The 20,616-nt window shown below is 49.1% G+C and overlaps 5 protein-coding genes across 5 annotated transcripts; 4 read left to right on the forward strand and 1 right to left on the reverse strand.

Annotated features, from left to right (window-relative positions):
- Nucleotides 1-380: 380 nt before the first annotated feature.
- On the forward strand, nucleotides 381-2,973 carry ONS95_001065 (uncharacterized protein; the record flags this gene model as incomplete). Its single annotated transcript, XM_058494247.1, has 4 exons — nucleotides 381-594; nucleotides 878-1,579; nucleotides 1,635-2,052; nucleotides 2,133-2,973. The coding sequence occupies 4 exons, from the start codon at nucleotides 381-383 to the stop codon at nucleotides 2,971-2,973; spliced, it is 2,175 nt and encodes a 724-aa protein (XP_058364450.1).
- Nucleotides 2,974-3,240: 267 nt separating this feature from the next.
- Nucleotides 3,241-4,794, reverse strand: ONS95_001066 (uncharacterized protein). Its single transcript, XM_058494248.1, has 3 exons — nucleotides 4,086-4,794; nucleotides 3,567-4,026; nucleotides 3,241-3,467 (listed from the first exon to the last, which is right to left on the reverse strand). Exons 1-3 carry the CDS (start codon nucleotides 4,490-4,492, stop codon nucleotides 3,366-3,368), a joined length of 969 nt encoding a protein of 322 aa, XP_058364451.1. The 5' UTR covers nucleotides 4,493-4,794; the 3' UTR covers nucleotides 3,241-3,365.
- Nucleotides 4,795-4,965: 171 nt separating this feature from the next.
- On the forward strand, nucleotides 4,966-11,163 carry ONS95_001067 (uncharacterized protein). The gene is made up of 13 exons (XM_058494249.1): nucleotides 4,966-5,828; nucleotides 5,888-5,938; nucleotides 6,005-6,436; nucleotides 6,492-6,573; nucleotides 6,632-6,978; nucleotides 7,036-7,443; nucleotides 7,571-7,706; nucleotides 7,868-8,237; nucleotides 8,331-8,867; nucleotides 8,957-9,144; nucleotides 9,209-9,414; nucleotides 9,544-9,835; nucleotides 9,964-11,163. The coding sequence occupies exons 1-13, from the start codon at nucleotides 5,349-5,351 to the stop codon at nucleotides 10,947-10,949; spliced, it is 4,515 nt and encodes a 1,504-aa protein (XP_058364452.1). The 5' UTR covers nucleotides 4,966-5,348; the 3' UTR covers nucleotides 10,950-11,163.
- Nucleotides 11,164-14,132: 2,969 nt separating this feature from the next.
- HOG1 (MAPK protein hog1) lies at nucleotides 14,133-15,684 on the forward strand (the record flags this gene model as incomplete). The annotated part of the gene is made up of 9 exons (XM_058494250.1): nucleotides 14,133-14,188; nucleotides 14,244-14,291; nucleotides 14,341-14,470; nucleotides 14,520-14,563; nucleotides 14,617-14,716; nucleotides 14,770-15,126; nucleotides 15,177-15,255; nucleotides 15,304-15,487; nucleotides 15,609-15,684. 9 exons carry the CDS (start codon nucleotides 14,133-14,135, stop codon nucleotides 15,682-15,684), a joined length of 1,074 nt encoding a protein of 357 aa, XP_058364453.1.
- A 1,961-nt stretch (nucleotides 15,685-17,645) lies between these two features.
- Nucleotides 17,646-20,398, forward strand: AVL9 (late secretory pathway protein avl9; the record flags this gene model as incomplete). Its single annotated transcript, XM_058494251.1, has 5 exons — nucleotides 17,646-17,947; nucleotides 18,043-18,150; nucleotides 18,236-18,662; nucleotides 18,729-18,941; nucleotides 19,007-20,398. 5 exons carry the CDS (start codon nucleotides 17,646-17,648, stop codon nucleotides 20,396-20,398), a joined length of 2,442 nt encoding a protein of 813 aa, XP_058364454.1.
- Nucleotides 20,399-20,616: the final 218 nt, after the last annotated feature.

A 20,616-nucleotide genomic window follows, 5' to 3' on the forward strand; every position in this document is an offset into this window, starting at 1 on the left:
ACAAGAACACCGAGGAATTTGTATCCGAACCCCGCATTCAAAGCCGCGAGCAGAAAAGACTTTCCTCATTTCCCCAATTCCTGCACCCAAAAAGAACCTCAGGATCTCCAATTCCGCCCCTGGGCACCGACTCAGATCTCGGTCCCTTATACCGAGCCTCTCAACGCACATCAATTCCATTCTATCCAGTCAATTGATCAGTTATGTCTTCCAGCCCCGGCCTTCTTAGTCCCACTGCTTTGCCGCGACGCCGGAATGGAAAGCCACCTAGTTGCGAGCCATGTCGACGGGCAAAAGTCAGTTGCGATCACACATTGCCTGTCTGTGATCGTTGTCGAAGAAGGAAGGTCGTCTCAAAATGCGTCTATTTGACTGCGCCTATGACCCGGCCTGTCCCGGATGGCAGGAGGAAACCTATTTTGCCGCCAACGCCTTCCAGCGGCTCAGGGGATAGAGAAGCTGAAAGGGAAAGGGTAAGTATCGATGCTACCCCGAGAGGGATGAATCGGTCTACCTCTGGGGGCTTGCTTGTTGATGTTGCTACTAAACCTACTCCTGAGAGTGGGCCATTTATAAAGTCTGGGGGCTTCTTTGGTAAGTGAGTTTCCTTGCGTTGTGGTAGTGCATTGTGAAATTCTATGAGATTTTGTACTCTGTAGTCGGAGCGGGATAAGTGAAACATTGCTTGTTTATCTCATCCCACTCTCTTATCTTGTACAAATCTCAAAGCATGTCGTACCTGAGGTATTTGTTTGTCTTTATCTAACTCCGATGTCCCGATTTACCTGACACAAGTGGGGGGCGCTGCAACTGCATCACGGATATGGACAGCATGTTGTTTCGATCGCTCTCAATTCTAGAGACTAATGCCTCGCAGGTCCTACAAACTTCTCCGCAGTATTTATGGAAAATAGAGAAAATCTCGGCAATGACGAAATCCAGATATCTGTTGACTCCGACCTGCACGTCCCTTCATACGAAAGTCTCCAGTCCCAGACCTTCCTAATGTTAGCGGGGAAACAGCACTGCGGCTCTCCTCGCGTGGCCCTGGGCACGAAAGTCCTAAATGCAATGCCAGACGAACATACGTGCAAATTCCTGTTAGAGTGGTATTTCGAGAAATGTCACGAGAGCTCGTACCCAAAACACAGCGTTCTCGCTCTGGCGAACTCTTTTTGGAATTCCAGTTTTGCTGCCGCGTTCAACAGAGAAACGAGGAATACGGATGAGCTTGAGCAGGTGTCTACTCTGTTATGTAAAAATGCTGAGAGAGCACTTCAAGAATTCGAGGACTTTGACGATTGGCTGGCATCGTGTAGCGGATCGAATTTTAGATGGGAGTCCCTCGGTGCCGTTTATGGCGCACTCACGACATCAATCCTGTCGCTGCCAGAGAGAGATGCGTTTTTCGCTACACAAAGAGGTGATAGGCGGAATAGGAGGGATTTTGCTGTTGAGATGAAGGATTGTGTGCAGGCTTGCATTACCCTGTCAAATTATATGGATCTGATTAATGTGCCAATGGTGGCGCTTCTTGTTAAGAACTTGGTGTTGCAGACTGTGTTGAGCGGTGATGCTAGTAAGTTGGAAGCCTAGGAACTTCGCCTGTCGTGTTGATAGCTGACATGATGTAGGTCTAATTGTTTGGCGCCAATTGGGAGATCTTGTCAGCTCTTCCACCGCCCTTGGATTACATCGCCAAATCGACACAGGTCGTCCTCCTTCATATCTTTCGGAGACCAAAAAGCGATTATTTACAGTTGTATTTTGTTTTGATAAAGGATCAGCTCTATTAACTGGTCGGCCACCAGCACTCAGTTATCGCTACACTCGTTTTGAGCTTCCTCTGGATTTAAGCGAGGAAGTCTTGGTCCAAGGGGGAGAAGTGCTTCAAGAGGCGGTGGCTAATCTGGACGAGAATGGCTGGAATAAGGATGGTCAGATTTATAATACTACGGCGACGAGAGCTCACGGGATGTTGGCACAAGTTCTGAATGAGGTGCTGGAGTTATCGCTTGGTGATAAGGATATTTGTACTGCTGAAAAGATTGGGTAAGTTCTGTTTCTACTCTTTATAACCCCATTCTTTAAATGCAATACATTCAGTGGAGCAACACTACTAACACACCCAGCTATCTCATGGGCCGTATCCAAAGCATTTACAACAACCTTCCCTCCTTCTACCACTTCAAGCTCTCCGACCTCGGTTCTCCAGAGTGCAACGACCGCAAATTTTGGCGCCGCCTCTGCCTTCGCCTAATCATGCTGGAGCACCGCCTCCTCCTCGAGCGCCTCGCTCACAAAGAAGGCTTTCTTGATGGCCAATCTATGGTCGACTGTGCGCGCGAGATGCTTGAACTCACCGTCCTCCTGTGGGTGCAGCGTGATCGCTTCACAGAACACCACCACGACTTTGACTGGATGCTGATGTGCTGGGGCGTGCCCTCTTCAGGCGTCCTCTGCGTTGAGTTACTGAAACAAGTAAAGGCGCCGCATAGTACAAAACTCGTACTGCCCAGAAGTGAGATTGTGCAGAATTTGAGCCTGCTGATTGGGTTCTTGGAGTGGGTCAAACCTGCTGCGGGGAATTATCAGCTGTGTGGGAGGATGAAGCTTATCATCAAGAGAATTCTGGACCAGATTCTCAATCCAGGCGCTGCTCCGCCCTCGAGCTTCCCACCTATCAGTTCGCAGGAGAGTAATGGGACGGGTATTGGGACCGGGACTGCGGTTCCAGGCTCGCAAGTGGGATTCGTGGATACCGCAAGCGTTAATGGGTCGACGATTGGTTTTGATGGCAGTGCAACTGGGACGGTGAGTGGTGGTGGTTTCGACCAGCAGCAGCAGCCACCTGGACAATTGCTGGGGTTCGAAAATGATGGAGATGGGTTTGATTGGTTGAATAACGTGGATTGGTCGAGGGGACCATGGTTTGATCTCGGCCAGGACTTTTCGGCCGCAAGGTGGAGTTGAGCTCCCTCGAGACTCGACTGAGAACGACGTGGAATAGCCATGAGAGAACTTATTAATTATAACCTCGAGACGGACGAGGGACATCGGAGACAGGAAGAAAATCCATCCGAGAACGGAATATCTCAGATCTCCGATGAGCGGTGGCCTATTGACACTACAAGCGAGAGTGCAAGATAAAATAAGTGGATCTCTGTAAGCGAGAGTAAACATCAATAGAGGCCAGAAAGAGTACTGAAATGAAGAAGACGACATCTCTCCACTTCAGATTTCACGAGGTGAGCGATTTCGATTCCCTTTGTTGTCGTTACCAGCTTGAGCAATTGCGAGGTGGTCGACGGCTTGGAAGAAATATTTCTTGTACAGCTTCGTATCACAAGCGTCGATATCAATGTTTACGACGAAGGGCCAATAGAAGAGGAGCCGAATCCCGGGATCGCAACGACTGTGAAGATCTGAAAATGGACAGCGCCGTAAAACCCCAACCAGGAAGTTTTCTGCACGAAGAAGAATCAATGCGATGTTCTCATAGACTCACACCTTCATCTTTTGACATTCTCTAATTGCATGTCTGCACTTGCCGTTGGATTGCTTACCCCTCCGGCCTGCACTTTCGGTCTCCATGGGCCCTTTCTCTTATTCCGATAATGGATGCAAACGCATGTACTCAGCAAAGCCACAAATACGACTGGAAATGTGATAGCCAGGCCATATATTAGGGCTGTGTTGCTGCCGCCACTCCCGCCGCTCCCGCCGCCTGGTCCATTTTCGATACTGCAAGGCAGCGAGCTGACCGATTCACCCGGAACCCATACACTCAAAGTTTGGCTGCACCCATCTTTGGCAAGGATCGGAGGCGTAGGAGAAAGCCTGGTCCTATCCGTGGCATCCCACGAAATTTGGTAAGCGTTATGGATTTGCACACCATTTGGGAAAGAGGGTGCCGCGGTCATAGTTGTTGTTGGTGTCGGTGTTGCTGAAACCCCGATTGCGCTGATGCATGCCAGTGTATCGAGGCTTGTCAATTCCACACCTGCATCCCCTAAACTGTAGCCACTAAGTTCTAACGTCAGCACAAACATTGGCATGCATATGGTAAGATAGACAAGATTCACCTGGCACAGCAGTAGGCAGTTGTAGCTTTTCTAGACGGTGAGAGCGTGTTTGTGTCCACATAAGCCTCCCTGACCTCGTAGGCAGTCCACTGTTCAGGGCAAACGGCAGGACTGAAGTGGAAACGGCTCGAAGAAATTACTCCATCCCATCCAGGAGGCTGGCAGGCTGTGAAACGTGAATCTTCAGGGTCGGAATAGACTATGTTGAGGGCAGTGGTGGAGAAATTATTCCAGTAGTAACTTGTGATTGTGCTGGTAGTCGTGAATATGCTGGCGCAGCTCGGCGCGGGGGGAACAAAAGGGGTGGTGAGCGCTAGCAACGATATTGGTGATATCGTTGCAGGAGCTGATGTGGATGTTGCTGCGTCTTCTGAAGTGCTTCCTGAACTTGCTGTACTAGATGCCATTTTTCTGGATAAGCCTGGTCTTAGATCTCGAATTCGCTGAAGTGAGGCAAGTATGAAGACAGCGAGAAATCTTTCAACTACACTTGAGGAAGTGCGAAGTTGACGATAGTGTCGAGTAGGCCTGGAATAAGGAAGCTGTGCCACACGGTTAAATTAACCTTAGTTGCTCGCCAAGAGTTCGTGTTGATACCCTGCGCTTAACCGTGATGGTCCAGACTCCAGATAGAACCAGGTAAAAGTTGCAGGACCCTCGTCCAAGGATTGCTTAGCAAAAGCTTACCCTACCGTCCAAAAAAATCTCCTCTAAACTCTTGGACATATCAGGAGAGCCAATGAATATTTTTTTCAGTTTTCCTTGTACCTGCAGCGCTTGCGGGTAAATGTCGTCGAGAGGCGCGATCTCACTTTGGATAAAAGTCATATGATTGCGAGGGCGAAATAGTCGACTTGGCAATTCTTCGATGAGGAAGGTCCTCCGCTATATATACCATGACTGGCAACGTCTGATCAGATAGCTCTGGTCTCAACGAAGAGAAACCCCTGCAATAGCCATAGAATCATACACGTGGGCTCGGAGCAAAGAGTGTAAGTAATTGCCTGACCTAAAAATGAAGATATACCTCCGTAAGCCACTTCCACGAGTAGTACAGAATGGCCGACGATTCAAGGATACAGGTAAATTGTAGGCCAGGGGGAGAAGTAAGCTTATTATGTCCTACACTGGAGTTCTAGAACGACTGTGCCTCTCGAGCTCCTAGTCTCTGTTGCTGCAGATGTGTATATAGAAGATGGCCGCATGTATTCAATATTGCAGTACGACTTCGAATTTTGATTGTCGGGAGTTTCTTGCGTCAAGATGTTTCTCAGTACTCGCGCTTGTCTTGCCCTGATATGGGCATGCTTTTTTTCTCATGTTCTTACACTCTCTAGCTCGGTCCACTCAGGACATTCTACTTCTGTTAAGAGACAAGATACAGTCACTCCCTTTGCTACACCTGAAAATGCAACAACGAGCGACGTCGAAGCAGCGCGGTTAATTGTCAAAAATGCCATCTCTAAGATGACTGAGCTCAATAAAGCCCGCCTCGCGATGCCGGCTAGGAACAACTTCAATTTGAAACCGGGCACCAGAGCATCAAAGCGAGATGTAGAGCAGCCCCCTCCCCTGTTGAACATCACAGACCAAATAGCTCAGGCAGCTGCTCTACTGGCTGAAATAGACACCGACCCAAGTTTGGAGTCAAACTCGACTCTCAACCGACGAGCTGGAACTTTTTGGATGGAAGCCCTTAGTCGAAAAGGCACCTTGCCATGGGGAAATGATAACACATACAAGGCATGTGAAGCTTGTTGTATACTAAATGGAATACAAAGTAACTGATGGAATAACAACAGGTCTTTGTGAATGTGGTTACGGACTTCAAAGCAGACCCCACAGGGAAAACAGTAAGAAACTTCCGAAAATACCCTGAATTATTTTAGTGGTTTACAGCTGACAAGCATGGTTCTCAGGACTCGACAAAGGCGATTCAGGACGCCATTGATTCAGGCAAGAGATGTGGCGCAAAGTGTAACGGATCGACGACCAAGAACCGGATCGTGTACTTTCCCCCTGGGACATATAAGGTGTCTAGCTCCATCAGCGTTTATTTTGGTACCCAAATAATTGGGGACGCAAACAGTTGGCCGACCATCGTTGCAGCGTCAAGCTTCGTTGGTCTTGGAGTTCTATCAACCGATGTTTACGTGGAAAATGGTGGCGTTGGCCCGGACGGCAATTCTTTGCAATGGTACATTAACACAGCACGTTTCTATGGTCAGATTCGCAACATCAGGATCGATATCCGGGCAACGGATCCAGGTGCCTACGTATGCGCTCTTCATTACCAAGTAGCTCAGGCGACTACAGTTGAAAATGTTGAGCTCATTGCCAACTCAGCCACAGTGTGTACTCTCTCAAGTTCGAATCCGAAAGGATATCTGACTGACACTATCACAGACTCAACAAGGCATGTTCGCAGAGAATGGGAGCGGTGGTGTCATGTCAGACATAACTTTCACTGGTGGCAATTTTGGGATCTGTAAGTTCCCACAAACTAACCGATCTTTGAACACACTCGCTAAGCTGCCATCCTTTAGATGGCGGTGCTCAACAGTTCAGTACATCTCGTTTAACTTTTAACGGATGTAATACCGCAGTCCAGATGATCTGGAATTGGGGTTGGGTCTGGAAGAGTATTACTGTCAACAATGCCAAAGTTGGCTTCCGACTTTACAACGATGCGGACGGTTCTATTCCGGGCTCTGTGACTATTATGGATTCCGTCTTCTCAAACATCGCCGAGTCTGCAATTGAAATGGCAGTTTCTAAGGATGTAGTTGACAGCGGCTTCACCGGGCTTGTCTTGGACAACGTTCGGCTTGGAGCAAAGATCAAAGATCACTGGAGTTCGGCCCAGATTCTTGCAGCAGGTTACTACAAATACGTAAGAGATCCTCACTTCTGCTTAGATCAACTACTGACAAGGAATTGAATGCTAAAGTATGTCATGGGCTCAACTTACACGAACAATAAACGGTCGTGGACGGTCGGATCCATGGACTACACCCGCGAGGCCACTCTTCTCGGATCGACTGTCTCTGGTCTTACCGTGGCTCCCTACTTCGAGAGAAAGAAAAACCAATACACAGACAAGACCGCTTCGGACTTCGTCCATCTCAAAGATTTTGCTACTGGCGATGGCTCCACAGATGACACAGCAAAGGTCCAGCAGACATTCAACACTTATGGCAGCGGCAACAAGATTATATTCGTCGATTCGGGCACTTACATCATCAAAAATACGGTCACAATCCCGAAAGATGCCAAAATTGTAGGAGAAGCCTGGTCGCAGTTTGCTGCCAGTGGCTCTGCGTTCTCGGATGCAAGCAAACCTATCCCTATGTTCAAGGTATGCATTTGTTGACAAGCTCATTTATACTTCTCATTTGTTTTCATGCTGTGTAACTCGCAGGCGTTATTATGATACACGACTAGCTTCAAATACCCGATCAGGATTCGCTAACACAGTCATTCAGGTCGGAAACGAGGGAGATGTTGGCACAGTTGAGATGCAAGACTTGATTTTGACCAGCAAAGGTCCAACTCCGGGTGTCATTCTGATGCAATGGAATGTCCAGGCCTCTAGTAAAGGATCTGCTGCTTTATGGGATGGTGAGTCTTTTTCCTATTTATTTCCATCCCCTATCACAGCGTGTCTGACGAAGATTATGCTCTGTGCCCTCCTCCTCAAATAGCTGTTCAGCCATCTGGATCATTGTGGCATATTTTACCTCTACCTAGAAGCGGCTTACTGACTTCGAGTTCTCCATTAGTACATGTTCGCCTTGGAGGTGCCACAGGTACACAATTGACACCAGCTGAATGTCCACCGATAAAAACAGGGACCAATCCGTCTAAATGTCAAGTGGCCAGCATGCTTCTTCACGTCACAAAGAAAGCATCGGGGTATTTTGACAACATGTGGTTGTGGGTAGGCGACCACCAGATTGACGATCCTCTTCTTAACGACGCGTTGAACAACATGGATCAAATATCGGTATACAGTGCCCGTGGTGCGCTTATAGAAAGTCAGAAAGCTACTTGGCTATACGGCACCGCTTCCGAGCATAGTGTGTACTACCAGTACAACTTCTACCGCGCTCAAAACATATTCACGACTTTTCTACAGACAGAATCCGCCTAGTAAGTTGCTCTGGCGCAAGCTATTTACCTTTCCCCAGTCTGCGTTTAGAAGAAGGAGATGAACGACTGATCACTGACTATTCGATCATATAGCTATCAGCCGACACCAAAGCCCCCTGCTCCTTTCCAGAACGTAGTTGGCACTTTCGCGAACGATCCTGATTATTCTTGCAAAGGCGGCGATGCCGACGGTTGCGATGAATCATGGGCTGTCATCATGAAAGAATCACAAAATATACACATCGGGGCGGCAGGTACTTACTCGTGGTTCAGCAGCTACACCCAAGACTGCATTGATAAGCATGCTTGTCAAAAGGCTCTTTGGTTGATAGAGAAGAACTACAACAACAACAGAATCCAGAATATCATTGGTATTGGTGCCAAAAACATCATTGTTTCCACTTCCGGGACAGCCATCTCCGCGGTGGATAATTTGTCGGTTTCCAAACATCCCGCCTGGTCACACATCTCGGTGTACAATGTACCCTCTTCTGGAACGGCCCCCCTTCCAGTAGAGTGTCTGGACTCGAATCGGATGTACAGCTCAGAGAACGTGCCGCAAGGTGAAATAGAGATCTGGACCAACGACGGCACGGTACTGAATCACGCCGAAGACACGGATGGTCACCAGTACGTATCATTTTCATACACACACACACTAGTTCATAACCACCTCAACACTATTTATAAGTACCGGTTTCTGATGGGAACTCTTCTAGATGGGTAACTATTGTAAATCTCACACCATACAAGATGATCCATATAGCTAGTCCAACACCATATCAATTCTCAGCATGGGACTTTGGTGATATACCTTCAGGGAAGGCAAGGAAGAACGAAGCAACCTACGATCTCGGTCTCAACGTGGGTAGCTTTGTAGATAGCAACGGCTATGCCAATTATCAACGTAAGAATTACCAAAGCAAAGTATCCAGTTGATTATGATGGTCCTACTGACTCTGAACATGCAGTCGAGGGCACGAGCAAAACTTTCCAAGTCCACGTCACAACGCACATTCCCGACTCATATGAGCGACGGGTTGTTTTCGACCTTGGTGGAATGGGTATGGGCTGGCGAGAACTGGGGTTCCCTGGTGAGAGGGTCAGTGTCGCGTTGATCATCACTGGAAGCGAGGATTTTGGCTACGTCAACTCTCTCCAGCTTAACGATGTTGCAGTGAGTATTTTGATCCTTTATGACCACTTCCCTAAATATTCCATGCCTCGAAGATCATCAACTTCCACGACTTTCTGCCCCTGAATCCTGGTTCCTGCCGCAAGAAGTTGTACTGATAATTCTTTACAGTGGATGAAGAAAATGTACAACATCATCAAGGATCGTGACCTCCGTCATGTTGTAGTCCCCGGTTCTCACGACGCTGGTATGAGCCGTATCTCGGTCAACTCCGGATGGAATGGACTTGGTACTTCTGCCAACACAGCAACCCAGAGCTTGGACCACTACAATCAACTGAAGGTTGGCACGAGATACTTTGATATGCGTATCGTCACCGTCAATGGAGGAAGCTTCTGGGCTGCCCATGTCAACGAGGAAGTTACCGCAGCTCCTGTTGGCGCGACTGGTGAATCTTTGGACGGTATGTTAATCCATGGCTTATACAAGCTTTTACTTTTCAAAATTTCTCCCGACGTTCCTCGTCGGAACACTCCTTCACGAGTCCATGATTTTCTAGTAGCTATGGTGACTGACAACTGTATAATTCAGACTTGATAGCTGGCGTCAATCGTTTCACGACTGACTACCCTGGTGAAGTAATTGTTTGGGCCATTAGGTCCATGGTTGACCTCGACAATGGAAAGCTGACAACTGAGAACGACCGGTACTGGAGCGCAGACAAGGTCAACGAGTTCTACACCAAGCTAGAGTCAATCAACAACCGATGTATAGGCTTGAGCAGTAGCCCATCTCTGGACCAGCAGCCGATCAAGAACTTCTTGGATAAGAACGGAGGCAAAGGTTGCGTTCTGCTCCTTACAAGTGGGAGACTGAAGTCTGGTCTCCCGACAGACCGCGTTGGGTCTGGTATCTACAGCCGTGGTGGCTATCTGAACTACGATGATTATTGGGCACAAGAACAGTACACTCAGCAGAATGCCGACAAACAAGTTGCCAGGATGGAGGGTCATTCCCGCGACGATGGGAGTCCCACTGGAACCACCTCAGACAACTATTGCATCATGCAGTGGCAATGCACCCCCTCTGCTATCGACGTCTCGATCCCACCACCAACTCTACAGCTGATTGCAAACCAAGAGACCAACCCTGCTCTCTACCATTATGGCGTTCAGAAAATGTCACCCGAGCACTTCCCCACGGTCATCCTCCACGACGCCGTTGGCCTCTTCCACGTCAGTGACCTCGACGAGTCGGCCTACAATCCGATGATGCAGACTCTCTCTATCGGTCTGAACCTGTACATGGTCCCTCAAAATTGCAAAGTCAGCAACATCAAACACCCGTTGCTGGCAAAACCACAGCAGGCACTGGCGAAGGTAATGACCAACAACGGATTTACGGTCTTCACTGGCGTTATCTTTGCGAATGGTACGGTGCTTGAGGATACCCCCCCGGACTTTTGCCGCACTTGTACTTTCAACGATACTTCGGCCATCGATCATCCGCCTTCCAATGTGACCTCGAACAGCACAAGTACGGTTGAAAATCGGTTCCGCAGAGCTACTCTCTACTGATGAAGGATGATGATGGATAATGAGTCGGGATATTTCAATCTCGTGTCAAGTCGGGTATATGGATGCAGTAGGCGAGCCTCTTCCGACTTCTAAGAAATGTTTTCTTTTGTACCAATTTGCTTCTCTTCACTTCAAAAGTTAACTATAGTGTATTAAGCTACTATATGTTTCAAGCTTGAGACACGAAATTGCACGATATGAATATACTGCTACATCATTGACACAAAAACTCCCCTTAAAAAATCATTCGTTCAAAGTAATCAGGTGGAGGCATACGAGATTGGGCACGTGATGTTTACATCGGGTATTGGGTCCATGGGTCGCTGTCACCGTGGACCCTCTCATTGATAACTACTAGAGCTGAGGCACCAGAGAATGAGCAACGCAGTGTGTATTTTCTTCTACATGAGAGCCCTTTACGAGCTATGTCGTTCAGATTCAGCAATCAACCCGGAAATGGAATCAGATGCAGCCGTTGTCGATGAAAGTATTAGACACTTGCAACCCCTGGCCTTATCGTTGATAAATTTCAAAACAAGTCACGACTTTTATCTCCGATCTCTTCGTTTTGGTCTCTCTTTTGAATCCCCTCAATTTAAAAGGCGATGAGCGATTATGATCATCGCGTCCGTCAGATCCCAGCTTCAGATAGGAGATGGTGCGAATATCACCACATCGCACCCAGCTTCGGTCTTGAACGAAACTGCTTCTTGAACGAAACTGCTGCCAATTTCTCTCTCTTGGCTTTGCCAGAAACGTTAAATCGGACCCTGATCTTCATTACTGGCATCTTTATTCTGCCACCAGAACCAGGTACTGCATTGTCTGCTTCTGTGGGACTGGACGCGCACTCCACTCACTCACCGACCGCCGCGTTTCATAGAACCCTGGATCATACATAAGTTAGCAAGCAAGCCTGCTCAGTGATCGCGGGGTTATATCCGGGCGCCCTTCAGCGATGACGAGTGTTGTGCACGACTCAAGCACCACGAGCTGGAATGTGGGAAAGTGAAAAAGGCATGCTGCCGTTTTGAGCCCCCGTATGCCATACGCATCCTCTGCGGGAACTTTTCCCTACCTCGCTGTACTACTGGAGTTAGTTTGTGTTCTGGAAGAACTTGGTGGATGCTCGGCTAGGTGGTTTGGGATGATATGGTTGGCTGGGGGGGATGCTGGGCTAGACTGGGGAGAGGATGGGGCGATTCGAGTAATGCTGGTGCATTTTCTTACACTTTGTTGCTTTTCGTTTTTGTCGAGTTCGGATAAGGAGGGTGGGTTATCAGATGGAGCCTGGAGATGTGATGTGAGAGTTGAAGGCGAAGAGGAAAAATACTTCGCCGCAATTGAACCTTATCAGGAACGGGACGTCCACCGATGACATGATCCCGAGTATGGCCCTTCGATCGGTTGATATTGAGGTATTGTAACTTATTGTAGATTGTGTATCCGGATTTCAGGATTCTACTTTCATAAAGGGCTCGATGGCGGTAAACAGTAGTCCTGGGCTGGCTGATTGTTTTGCCCTCGTGGCTCCTCTTCTTCCATGCCATGCCATGCTCAGTCAGGGCTTTGGCTTTGGCTTTGGCTCCGATGCATCAAGGCGATTGAAGCTCGATGGTCTGTGGCAGCCAAACGATGACGTCGGTGTGGAAATCGTGGGATGGCATTCCCCATCCATGGATGTCTGTTCTGTCTTGTCAGGTCTGTCCCACTGAAGGCGCATCGCCGCCCTGAGCAGCCATATCCTTGTTCCTCTCCGAGGTTGGAGGGGTACTTCGTAATGGGTAGGAGTAGGGAGATGGAATGATGGGAACGTCCAGCTACCTTATGTAGGTATTCGACAGATCAATTGATGAATAACTGTTTCCAAGGCTCCAAGATGTTTGTTCATGGCCACATTTTCTTGGATGCAATCCAATCCAATCCAATCCAATCCACTCGATTCCTAGCAACCCATATATTGTAGAGCTCAGCCTTGTATTTACAGGTTCCCTTGGAGCCTTCGCCTTCTTGAGCTGTCCATGCCTCCTCGGCAGGCTTCCCAGCTGCAAAAACAGCGGCGATGAGGGATCGCAGACCCCGGCTCTTGGACTCCTTGATTGCTGCTGCAAAAGTCGAGGAGCTTTGGAAATACATAAAACTACGGCCCTTCCCTGACCTGCCCTATGCTCTTCCCCCTACGTACTTCCCTCCCCTTCCCGTCCATCAACGACCAAGACGAGATCTGCAGAGAGACGATCGTGCCAAAAAGTTAAATCCAACTTCAACTTCAACTTCACGTGCAAGAGCCAACTCGTTCATTCACTCCCGGTACCTGTACCAGTACCAGTACCAGTACCAGTCCAGTCAAATCAACACAATACAATCACACCGCCCGCCAACGGCGTTTGCTTGGGATCACCTACTACCGACCTACTTTACCTTACAATCAGATCGCTGGACGGCACCTTTTTCTCTGATTCTGGTCTTGTTGACACTTACCTGCCTTTGTTGGCGTTGGACTTGTTGTTCCTGTGCACTTTCACTGAAATACCTGGCCGGATCCCTACCAGCCTCCTACCACAGACACTCGTTCTTGGGCCGCTACCTGCTCCTAGTCGACCTCCGGATCCCCAAACGATAACCCTAAGCAGATATTGATTGAGGCATATTCGCCGGCAAGCCGAGGATTACTGTCAACTCAGGTAAGCACATTCGAATCAGCTCTTTCAGGTCAGAAATTCTGCAAGAAAAAAGAGACTCTTTGCTGGGAGAATATACTTGGAAGGGAGTCAGTTTATGGACGCCGGGAATTAAATCCTCTACTTTTCCTCCCTCCCCTCCCTGTTCGCCTCTTGTTACGCTTGCCTCACTTGCCCTGCCCTGCCCTGCCCTGCCCGGCCCGGCCTGCCCCGCCCAGACTGACTTCTTGCGCCGTAGGACTCGATTTGACCGTACCGTACAAGCCTGGCCCTGGTCTGTTACGGTTAGCGACTGCTAGACGATTAGTACGGCGAAAACAACCCCCAATCCCAAATCCCAAATCCCATCATATCCCTCCCTCCCATTCCATCCTATACACAACAACCACTCTTTTCACCTACTTCCTCCGCCGGCGACACAATTTGAATTCCCCACGCTGCACCTCAACACCTACCACCAACGACTGTCTTCTACTGCCATCGCCAGTCGCCCAGCTTCGCCATGGCTGAATTCGTACGAGCACAGATCTTCGGTACGACGTTCGAGATCACGTCCAGGTACGGCTGCGCGGGGTACGCCACCTAATTTGCGACGGAAAGCTGATCCTCACAGATATTCCGACCTCCAACCGGTAGGAATGGGAGCTTTTGGCTTGGTTTGGTACGATAATCCGCTGGAGATTGAAATATGGCAGCTGACAATCGTGCAGCTCTGCCAAAGATCAACTCACCGGTCAGAATGTAGCCGTCAAGAAGATTATGAAGCCCTTCAGCACCCCCGTCCTTTCCAAGAGAACATACAGAGAGTTGAAGTTGCTGAAGCATCTCAAGCACGAGAATGTGCGTTCGCCACTATCCTGTTGATTCACGCAGCGCTAATTCAGCGCAGGTTATCTCCCTGAGCGATATCTTCATTTCGCCCCTTGAGGATATGTATGCTTGGGCCTATCCCTTATCTGGCGCGCAACGGCTAACAACCTCTGCAGTTACTTCGTCACCGAACTCCTAGGCACCGATTTGCATCGCCTCCTCACCTCGAGACCGCTTGAGAAGCAGTTCATACAATACTTTCTCTACCAGATCTTGGTAAATATCCCCAGCATATGCGGTGGTTTGCGGTGGGGCTGACTTTGGAATAGCGGGGTCTCAAGTATGTCCACTCTGCTGGTGTCGTCCATCGCGATCTCAAGCCCAGCAACATCCTCGTCAACGAGAACTGTGATCTGAAGATCTGCGACTTCGGTTTGGCCCGTATTCAAGACCCCCAGATGACCGGATATGTCTCAACGAGATACTACAGAGCGCCGGAGATCATGCTTACATGGCAAAAGTACGATGTTGAGGTAGATATCTGGAGTGCGGGGTGCATTTTCGCGGAGATGTTGGAGGGCAAGCCTTTGTTCCCTGGAAAGGATCACGTCAACCAGTTCTCGATCATCACCGAACTCCTCGGAACACCCCCAGACGATGTTATCCACACTATTGCTAGTGAGAACGTAAGCTTTAGTAAGGCATACTAGTATGCGAGATGCTAATAATTCTCCAGACTTTGAGATTCGTCCAGTCGCTGCCAAAGCGCGAAAGACAACCACTGAAGGATAAGTTCAGAAATGCCGACCCATTAGGTAATTTGCCTACGCTACCGTCATATTCTCAAGTCTAATATCTCGTAGCAATTGCACTTCTCGAAGAAATGCTGGTATTTGATCCACGGAAGCGAGTTAAGGCACCGGAGGCTCTTGCACACGAATACCTCGCGCCATACCACGACCCTACAGATGAGCCTGTAGCTGAGGAGCGGTTTGATTGGTCATTCAATGACGCTGACCTCCCGGTGGATACGTGGAAAATCATGATGTACGAGCAACTTTACGAATACAAAGAAGAGCAGTCTTGAAGGAATAGTGCGTTTTCAACGGCACTATCTTTTGGGATAGGAAGCAGAAGAAGTGTGACTAACTTGGTTTGTTTCTTACAGGTATTCCGAAATCCTTGATTATCACAATGTCGAAAATGGAGGTGATGGACAGGCAATGGAGATGAATGGCAACTAAGTCATCGTTGGGGGAGGGAGAGTTATCGATATCGGAAGGTGTCAAAAATACTATTGCTTGGGAGGAGAGTCTTGAGCCTTGAGCCTTGCATGGAAATGAAATATGATACCGGGTCAGAAGACGAGCAGCGGATTTCTCCTCTTCTTCGTCTTGTGATTATTGCTCTTGGGGTTGGGAGACTGGATTGGGAACTTTGCAACCTCTTTATTTCTTCTTTTTCTCTACTACCACTACCTCGATTTCTGTTGCCCTTTGTCTGTTCTTTCTCTGGCGTCAACGAACACAAATGCATGGAAACGTGGGCAAACCAGGTATCACAGTAGCCTTTTCGTTCTCGCTTGGCTGGGCTGGTGGACTTGGCTGAGTTGGAGTAGACACGAGAAATGGAATGGAACGATGGATGATCGAATGAACAATGAAGCATCCGTCTAACCTATCGTTCAATTTGAATCTCCAGTCTGAGTTATCATTTGAGGTTGAGGTCTGATGTGGCTACCTATTGACTGACGGATGGCTTGAGCTGAACTGGGCGGTGAAGACATGAGCGTGCAAACATCGCTAGAGGAGAGGACATTCCATCCGACTGGGCGGCGGACTGGGCGAATGAAACCAGGATTTTGTCTTCCGCCTTTTCTATAAGTCTGATCCGTTGGCGGAATACGAAACGATAGAAAGGAGGTGAGGTGAGTTGCCGAGACTTGACTGCAGTGTTTCGCTCAGCTGAGTAGGTCTAGCTGAGGTATATCTTTAGAGGTTTTATACAAGAGAGACATGAGAAATTTGCCACTTGGTGATTATCTAATAGAATTGACCCCTTTCACTTAGGTATTGTATCTTCAGCTATTACGGTACGGATATGCAGATTCCGCTCTCCACAGACTCTCGGTAGCTACTCCTATCCTTCCGTCCTCCACCCACTTAAAGGGAACATCTCAACTCATCCCTCCACGACATGACTTGCATAATCGCCATCAACCATACAAAGCATCAAAACCCAAGCCAATCACGTGGATCTCAACGACCCGCATCCCGGTCTACGGGTACTGCATCTCTGATTGGGGCTGAAGTCGAAGGCAAGGAAGCATGCGGTATGTATGTGAGGTTCGCTGGCAGCCATGCAACTTAACTGCACGGAAGCAAGCAAGCAAGCAAACTCAACGGGGAGTTCTCGCCTTTCTGGCGGTCAGCGTATGGATCGACCAATCTAGTTTCATTGTATTGTTATAGTTCGCAGATTGGATATTTACTGCAAAGAGGCCAGGGGGGCGAGTGAAGAGCATGCAGGGGAGGTAATGAGCAATTATAGGCCATAGAAATAGAACATGTATTCTTGCACAAGCCGATGCTGCACGTTTTGACAGATACGACCTGAACAGGATATGGTTACCTTACTTTGGGTACTGCATGGAAACGTGGCTGTTGAATCGCCCTGTTGAGGTGGATCGCATGGCATGGCATGGCATCCGGGTCCGGCAAGCAAGCAAGGAGGACAACTTTATTTTTGATCTGATCTGATCTGATCTGATCCGATCATATCACCCTCATCTCGTCTCGTCTGCACTCATCTGATTGCCCGCCTTCCGCTTGCACATAAACCCCGCCCACGAATAAATGATAAAAAGATTTAAAAAGGACGAAATTTGAGAACCGCGACGGATAACTGCACGACAGGGCGAAACAATTTGAGGGGACCCGCTGGAATCTCGACTATTGCAGATCATTAGGAAGCATGTGTTAAGCCGGGCAAGACGACAACGAGGCCAGGCAAGACAAGACGGGCAGGGCAGAGGACACGATATTGGAAGGCCAGCTTGGGATACTCTCTTCGGCACGACTGCAATTGAGAACGAGGAGTTTTGATAACGAATTGGCACTGGGCTGACTCGAGATAAATTTGGCGGGAGGACACAACCACGGAAGCAAGCAAACACGCAGAAAACCCAGACAAGCAGATCGCAACCATGGAGGCGGACAAGCTGGAGGACAAGATGGAGAATATCGACCTTGATGCCCCGACGCCGAAGGAGAACGAGATTCCTGCTGCTGCTGTTGAGCCTACACCTGCGCCTGAGCTTGTGGCGGGGTCTGGAGCTCCTGTTCCTGCTCCTAGCTCAGAAGCCGGGCATACGTCTACGGTACCTGTGAGTTCGAAGGAGAGCAATGGAATACCTACACCTGCACCAGCAAAGAATGGTACTGCGGGAAATGGAGTGGGGAATGGGTTTGTGCCGCTTGTTACGGTGGTGGGATTTCATCATGCGAGGTGAGATATGGCTCTCTAAGCTCTGAGTTAGGACCGAGGAATGGGAACTAGGGGGTAGGACCTCGATTACGACAATGGGCTGACGAGTACAACAGAGGCCCAGAAGTAGAGAGTTGGTTTGGGGCTCCTGAAGGCGTGGATCCAGCTGTGGACAATGAATGGCCTTTATTACCATTCATGGCGTTGAGTGATGGTGCTCATGTGTAAGTCCATTTCTTCTCCTTCCAAAATACAGCTGGAGCTGTAGGAGGTGGCACTTCTATTGCAACTGCTAACAAACTACCCCAGGTCCACAGAAGACTTCTCCTACTTCACTCTCCTCCGCCCAGCACACGGCGATATCCCCTCCACCTCCCTCTTCGGCATATCCTGTACAAGGCAAATGGATGCCTCCGCTCTCATCAACCGACCTGCAGACGTAACACGTTCAACGGTTCAGAAAGCCGTCGTCGTAATAGCCGACTCGCCGCAGTTCTTCGGCATGCTGCGAGAACGACTGAGCGTGGTTACGAAAGCTTGGTTCGCGCAGAGAGAGTTCACAGACACGGAGATCTTGAAGAGATTCCAGGAGAGTCTGCAAGAAGAGAAAGAGAGGGGTGTGGGACAGGCGGAGGAGGATAGAGAGGAGTATTTAGGCATGAGTTTGAGAGAGCTGGTGAGGGAGTTCAAGGCGCAAACTCTGGTGCTGTTCAAATGTTGTTTGTTGCAGCCGAAGGTATTTTGTTTTTCTCTCCCTCACATTTATGACTCCCTAAATAATGGCTGACTAATCTTGGTGCAGATGCTCTTCTTTGGCTCGAGATGTGAGAGATTATGCATGATGCAATTCTCTCTCATTTCTCTGATACCAGGTCTCATTCGCAATTTGCAGGATTGTGCAGATCCTGATATGGATGCCTATGAACGGCATTTAACGAAACCTACCAGTTTGAAAACCAGTGATCGGAGCTCGTTATTGTCTTATATGGGTTTACCATTACAGATTTTTGGAAAGGTATGTGTTGCACATGACTTGGACTGTAACTTCCTTTGGTGCTTTATATACTGACTCGAACTCAGGGGAGTTTGTTTGGCCCTTATACCCCTTTACAACAACTTGACATATTAGCGGATTACGGAACAAAATCATACATCGTGGGATCAACGAATTCCTTATTATTACAGCAAAAAGATCGATACAGCGATATTCTCATCAATCTAGATAACACAACAATAACTATCACGTCAAGCTCGCTAAGATCAGCATTAGCCCTCTCCGTTGCGGATCGAAGATGGATCGATTTCATCACTCAATCCGTCAACGATACCTGGGACGATGCAAATCCCGGACGACCCAAGACAATGGGCTACGTCGGCTCTGAAGAGTTCATCCGTCTCCAATTCGAGGAATACCTCCTCTCCCTCATCTCGGCAGTCAAATGCCACAATTACCTCCAACACCACGCCAATAACCCCAAAGTCATGCTGCCACACGTCGAAGGCGACCCTGCTCATGATTTCGGAATCGATTGGGTAGAAGCCTGGAGTCGGTCCGAGAACTACCGTATTTGGGACCGCTACACAGACAGCCACCTCTTCGACATCGTCGAGCCCAAACATCCCTGCGCCGGTGGCCTCACAATCGAAGACGTCCAGCGCCGCATGATGGAGCAGGTCAAAGAGTACAAGCTTGACGAGCGCTTCGCGACGGGCAAGGAAGTCCTCGGCCGAAACCTCCAAGCAGGACGCGAAAAAGCTAGCACCGCTTTCAACAAACTGTACGCGGACATTGAAGCCCGGCGTGAGGCCCAGCGGAAGAAATACGAAGAGCAGCGCCGCGAAGCAGAGAAGAATGGCACGGCGCTCCCAAGCCCGGGGTTCACTGCCCCGGATCTGAATGGCGCCAAACAGACAGTGCAGAGCGTAGGTAGTAAAGCAGGTGCGTATATTGGCAGCTGGGGGACTTGGATGGGCGAGAAGAGAAAAACAGGCTGGGGACGCAGCCCCTCTACTTCCGCTGCGCAGCGGAAGGAGAAGGAAACCGTATCTACCTTACCGATCAGACAGCTTGGAACCGCGGGCGAGAAAAAGAGACCCGAGCCCATCAAAACGGACGACAGGCCGAAGACCATGGAGAGTTACGAGGAGAGTCTCTTCGATGCTGAGCACACCTCGCCTCCTAAAAACTTCGACGCAACAGCTTCATCCGTCAAGAGGAAGTCCGTACCTCCGCCGCCTGAAACCTCACCCCGAAAATCAATATCTAAACCTCACCCATCACCCAGAGCAGCCTCTAAATTCCACGAGGAAATGGATGATAACGGGCCGGCTGCGGCGCCTGTTAATGAAGAACATCAGGTTTGGGGCGAGGAGAGGAAGGGGAAGGAGGAGACGGAGGGTGAGAGGAGGGAAAGGAGTAGTGCTGTTGCGGGCGCGGTTGTTGAGGCTACGAAGACGCCTATCTCGCCGTGAGTGTGTCGTTGAGCATGGGCGTGCGTGTTATGTGCTGTATTACGAAGAAGAGACACTCGAGAGTTACCCAGCATCGAAGAACAGTATGGGAACATCATTGGGATGATCCTAAAGCCGTAGCAGGACTTCAGGGGTAAGGAATGACCGACACGGAGAGTCTGGCAGACTGGAAAGGCACTGGAAAGACCTGCAGATATCTCGAAATTGCGGACGTGACA

Source organism: Cadophora gregata (genome assembly GCF_030347475.1).
Source record: "Cadophora gregata isolate MNR1 chromosome Unknown scaffold_1, whole genome shotgun sequence".
Taxonomy (NCBI): Eukaryota; Fungi; Ascomycota; class Leotiomycetes; order Helotiales; family Ploettnerulaceae; genus Cadophora; species Cadophora gregata.

What these genes read in the sequence shown, in the direction of transcription:
- ONS95_001067 (XM_058494249.1), top strand. Translation starts at nt 5,349, where the DNA reads ATGTTTCTCAGTACTCGCGCTTGTCTTGCCCTGATATGGGCATGCTTT. An exon ending in TCATTGCCAACTCAGCCACA is followed by an intron (nt 6,437 to 6,491) that starts GTGTGTACTCTC and finishes ACACTATCACAG; the next exon opens with ACTCAACAAGGCATGTTCGC. An exon ending in ATCTGCTGCTTTATGGGATG is followed by an intron (nt 7,707 to 7,867) that starts GTGAGTCTTTTT and finishes GTTCTCCATTAG; the next exon opens with TACATGTTCGCCTTGGAGGT.
- ONS95_001066 (XM_058494248.1), bottom strand. Translation starts at nt 4,492, where the DNA reads ATGGCATCTAGTACAGCAAGTTCAGGAAGCACTTCAGAAGACGCAGCA. An exon ending in ACTGCCTACTGCTGTGCCAG is followed by an intron (nt 4,027 to 4,085) that starts GTGAATCTTGTC and finishes GTTAGAACTTAG; the next exon opens with TGGCTACAGTTTAGGGGATG. An exon ending in CGAAAGTGCAGGCCGGAGGG is followed by an intron (nt 3,468 to 3,566) that starts GTAAGCAATCCA and finishes TTCTTCGTGCAG; the next exon opens with AAAACTTCCTGGTTGGGGTT.